This window comes from Sinocyclocheilus anshuiensis, unplaced genomic scaffold, assembly GCF_001515605.1.
Source record: "Sinocyclocheilus anshuiensis isolate Anshui unplaced genomic scaffold, SAMN03320099.WGS_v1.1 scaffold437, whole genome shotgun sequence".
NCBI classification, from domain to species: domain Eukaryota; kingdom Metazoa; phylum Chordata; class Actinopteri; order Cypriniformes; family Cyprinidae; genus Sinocyclocheilus; species Sinocyclocheilus anshuiensis.
In genome coordinates this window covers 1,519,635-1,524,606 of record NW_015539902.1, presented here as the reverse complement: position 1 = coordinate 1,524,606, position 4,972 = coordinate 1,519,635, and the positions used below count along the sequence as shown (strand labels likewise).

At 37.2% G+C, this 4,972-nt stretch overlaps 1 protein-coding gene across 1 annotated transcript in view; it reads right to left on the bottom strand.

Moving 5' to 3' along the window:
* Positions 1-4,011, bottom strand: part of mdh2 (malate dehydrogenase 2, NAD (mitochondrial)) — a 7,513-nt gene extending 3,502 nt beyond the window's left edge. Inside the window, exons 1-4 of the mRNA XM_016483011.1 lie at positions 3,794-4,011; positions 2,077-2,245; positions 1,515-1,598; positions 1,199-1,308 (exon numbers count right to left, since the gene is read on the bottom strand). Of these exons, the coding sequence (XP_016338497.1) occupies positions 1,199-1,308; positions 1,515-1,598; positions 2,077-2,245; positions 3,794-3,856 (426 nt within the window). The 5' untranslated portion in view covers positions 3,857-4,011. The remainder of the gene's footprint in view (positions 1-1,198; positions 1,309-1,514; positions 1,599-2,076; positions 2,246-3,793) is intronic.
* Positions 4,012-4,972: the final 961 nt, after the last annotated feature.

The window sequence follows — 4,972 nt, the reverse complement described above, 5'->3', positions numbered from 1 at the left end:
TTCAATTAACAGTATTTAGAAAAGAACAAGAATTAAAAATATAAGAAGCTATAGCAATATAAACGACAAGCCAAAACGAATTCATTTAGGCTAAAATGAAACTGAAACCAACGTTGGGTCTCTCATTCCACACAAAATCAAATGTTTCTGTGTTTGCGATGTATTTGAATGGCAAATTATTATTTATTATGTACTTAACTCGCGTTCCAATATCCACGTAAAACAAAATGTTTTGCATAACATCATGGCGGTACTGTGATAACACTTAACGGCTTAACAGATTTTACTACACATTTAAACGGAGCACTGTGTTTTTTTTCCATATGTTTGACTGACTGTATTTTATTATGATAATGAACAGGCTGCATTGTCAAGGTAGCAAAGCTTAACTGCGTGCGCATGGGGCGCCGGCGCAATCACTTGAATATTTTCCTTCTAACAGTGGAAGAAACTACTCCTTTTAGTCATAAAGATAATCGGAATTGTAAAAGGTTTGCCTATACTTGTGTACATTCACAACAAAAACAAATCTTTGCGCTTTTGTAAAATAAGCCTAAAGAAAAATAGGATGCCGCTTTCTGCCGTCTGTTTCCTTTCGCTCAGCACAAAAATTAACCGAAACTCTGCATACTAGGCTACTTGTTGCACAGTTTTGCTTTCATTTTCTTAATTTATTAAGTAAAAATATATTTCTCGTATAGGCCTATTAATTTGTTATATATATATATATATATATATATATAATAAAGCCTAGCTTTATTATGTTTTTCTCCGCTCGCAGAAGCGCTGCAGGTGCGTGATGTGATATGATGACCATGTGAATCCTCATGTTCTGTTGTTTGTTGCTTTTTGCGCATGTAAAATTAATCCCCGGGAAACAAATGTTAGTATTTTTAACGGGTCACAGACACTTATCCTTTATAATTTAATTAAATTCTAATTTAAAATAATCTTGTCGGTTAATGGTTAATAATCGGTTAACGAGCGTCGGTTGTCGGTTAGGAAAAATAACCGAAATGAACATCCCTATTCAATACGGAATCTATTTTTCTATAGGAATATTTATCAATTATCTTAATGGATAATAGATAATTATCTTACAGACATGTATAGTGCTATAAACCCTTGTGACCTCTGAGCAGGTATAAAGTAATATCTCAGCAATGCAAGGCTCCTGAGACCTTATACTATTACTTACTGGGTTTGAAATGATGCAGATCATGGCCTGAGGACAGTGACGGGCGCAAGCATCAGCTAATCTGGCCACAATGGTGGCATTGGTGTTAAACAGATCATCACGGGTCATACCTAGAAAAAGGACGAAAAGCACTATCTTGAGAAAATCTGCTGGGTTTTTATACATTTTTGATTTATAATTGAGCCCATTTACATCTCCAAGCCCTTGTATGAATTTTTCACATATTGCACATATGCACAAATAAAATGGGCTACAAATGCCATTCCATGCTGACTTTAATGTACTTAAAAATAAAGCAGAGGTAAAATATACCCACCAGGCTTCCTTGGGACACCAGCAGGGATGACAACAACTTCACAACCTTTCAGTGCAGCACCCAGCTGATCTGCTCCCATGTATCCTGCAATGCAAGACAGTGAACGCTATAGCAGACATATTCAAAGTCACAATGACATGAAAGAATCTTTTCCTCTGCATTGTGAATTACATCTGAGTGAGAGGGATTTTTGGGAGGAAAAAAAAGGTGGGAGATTTGTTCTATCAGTTGTTGATTGGATGGAGGCAGATCTGAATGCGAGTTTTATTGTAAGAAACTGGCAAGGTTTAAGTGGACTAAATGATTGAAGTCTGGCATACATGACCAGAGAGAAGTCTGTTGTTTCACAGTTTAAATTTTACTTACAAACTACAGGCTTCAAATTATTACATGGATGAATCTTTCACAAGAAGATCAAAAAGATGCATTTAGAAAATAGATAGGGTGAATTTTCATTGTATGCCAACTTTAAAGTAGCAAATATGATTTCTCTGCAACTAATAAAAACTCAAATGACTAACCCGAACCTAAGGGGTTTGAGGTTCTGAAACCATCTCTGTACCTGTGACAGTGGCTCTGGTCTCAATGTGACTGAGGTCAGCAGCCACTCCAGGAGTGTGAGCAATATCGTAGAGCGAAAGCTCGCTCACTAAAGGGCTGTTCTTCAGCAGGAGGGACAGGGGCTGCCCGATGCCACCTGAGGCACCCAAGACAGCTACTTTCGCATTGTGCTGCAAGGAGAAAAAAATTGCAATGTGTCACAATATATGCTGATCCACCTTACTCTTATCTCTTTGATTCCACAGGCCAATAAATTTACTGCTTTATATTGTTGTGTGCATTCAATACATTAAAGAGGGATCATTATTCATAAGCTGATTGTTAAAACGTGATTAAATCAAAATATAGAACAACCACTGAATGCAAATTTTTTAAATTGTGTGTGTCTATAAGCGTTTACACATGTAGTTCACACTCACAACATATTTTTTTGATCTTGACCTTGGGACCTTTTTAGTCTGGAAAAAAGCCAGTGGGAATTTTTACTACCACAGGGTTTAAACCAAGTGATTAAGGATTCTGTAAATGGTTTAGACAGTGCAAAGGAAGTCTGTATGGCATATGAATGTGTTTAGAGCACGCAAACAAACTAATTAGTTTTACACAAATGGCAGTTGAAATGCATGCATTGCATTATGTTAAAAAAGAATGTCAAATACTTTTATAAAAAAGAATCTTTTAAATGCCACAGACTCACAAATATTATCATACTCATGAGAAGGACCCCCTACTAATATTTAAAAGGCAGCTCTATATTTTAATGTATAAAGATTCAATGTATACAGTGAAAATGTTATATTATTAATGTATAAAATATTACTTGCAAAATATCTTGTTTCTGTTACATTAATTTTTTTAAATTCTACTCACTATAGTATTGTACTCTTAAGACTTATTGTTTCTTCGTATAAAGCAACTATTTTACCATTTATTCACTAACTAAACGTTTTACATGTGTTTATTTAGTTCAATCTTATTTATTAATATTTATTTTCACCGTTTTCAATTTTTTGTGGTCCCAAAGCCTCAGTTTGAAAGTCCCTGCTGTATAAGCCGAGATAAAAGTATAAGCCTTATAATACATATCAGATGGCACAAATGACAGCATCTCTGTAGCACTTTTGCTTTTTTCCATGGCCTTGCTGTTCACAAAAACAAAAGCTGCATTAAGCCTGATCTCTCATTACAGATCAAGACACTTTGTTTGTTGTATTTACTACGCAACAGTGAGCCAAGTAGCTGATTACAGTAATGACCTTTCAAAGGTGGACGTGAGTCAAAGCGATACTTCCTCGAACCAGGATGATCCTACACAGGCAGACTAAACGAGTTGGCAAGGTCGACTGAAAACCTTCTCATGCCAGATAACAGAATTTCAACAGACTCATGGGGAATACTGAATGATCCTTGCAACTTCCATAAACATGTAGACCATATGACTAAGAAATGAGTAATGTTGCAACACCTATTCTGTCAATGAGATGGTTAAATGTCAAGCAAGGTAACTTCTAGGTTACGTGGATGCAGGTTTACTTAACTTAGTTTCAATCATACTATTGTAGTATATGGCTAATTAAGAAACACGAATGAGTATAGAGGAAAAAAGTACACTGTATTAATCTCAGTTTGACATATTAACGTCATCGCACATTCATACAAATCATGGAGGCTAACGTTAGTGTTAGCGCACTCGCATGCTCACAAATATGAGATTTTACCTGGGAGGAGGTGGACAAGCTCCGGACGAGGGTGGCGGTAGGTCTAGCGATGCGGGAGAACATGCTGGGTCGATATTCTGTAAGTGCTTGCTGTTTTAAAATTAATATTTGATACAGAACCCCTCCTGACTGTGACTCCAACGTCCTCTAACTAACAAGACAACCGGGCGAGAACGAGCCTCCGGCGCAGCCAAGCTTAGTTGACGCGATGAGCTACTGGCCTTCTCTGATTGGTGTAGCAATGTGTATGCAATGCTATGATTGAATAGAATTTCTGTCAGTCACATTCAAAGGGGCGGAGTTTATCCCCGCCTACTTTTTCAATGGCTGTTCACATTCTGGCGGTCGATTGGTCGGTTTGGGTGAAACGTCATTGAAACTTTTCTCTGAGAGTTCTTTATCCACCTTATCCATTCTTATAAGCTAACATAGTATGCTTTGGATTAATGTATATAACCCTCATTGTTGTCTTTTGTTCTTATTCTGTCTTTGAAGTTGTTGTTCTTTTGTTGCATAATAAAATAAAAAAATCCACCTATAATAAATAATCAGTTTAAACTAAAAGTCGTTGGACTCGATATAGTGTTCCTTACAACTTACCAAAGATGCAGCCAGGAATCGTGTTTCCTGACATTTATATGTGCCTGATTGCGACGCCGGGGAAATATGGACATCTGACCTTAGGATCCTTAGTATTGCATTTACCCATGTTTGGATTGAATCGTATTTTACTTTTGAGATTTTTTTTAACGGAACATATCCCAAAGAGCTCACGTACGATTAAAGGGGTCATATGATGCGATTTCAATTTTTCCTTTCTCTTTGGAGTGTTACAAGCTCTTGGTGCATAAAGAAGATCTGTAAAGTTGCAAAGACTAAAGTTTCAAATCCAAAGAGATATTCTTTATAAAAGTTAAGAGTCAGCCACGACTACCTAAAACGGCTCATTCTAACACTCCCCCACATGTCTAGGTCACAATGTGGGAAGATTTGCATAACGCCGCCCAAATGTTCACGCAAAGAAAGAAGGCTAACAAAGAAGGCTAACTTTTATTCTCGCTGTAGTATTGCTGTTGCCACCTCCGCCATGTCGTGAAGGCACTGTTTGGCCTTCCAAAAGAGGACGATATCCGCTTCGTCATGCCTGGAGCTGATCCGTGCTGGTCGCTGAGGAAATAC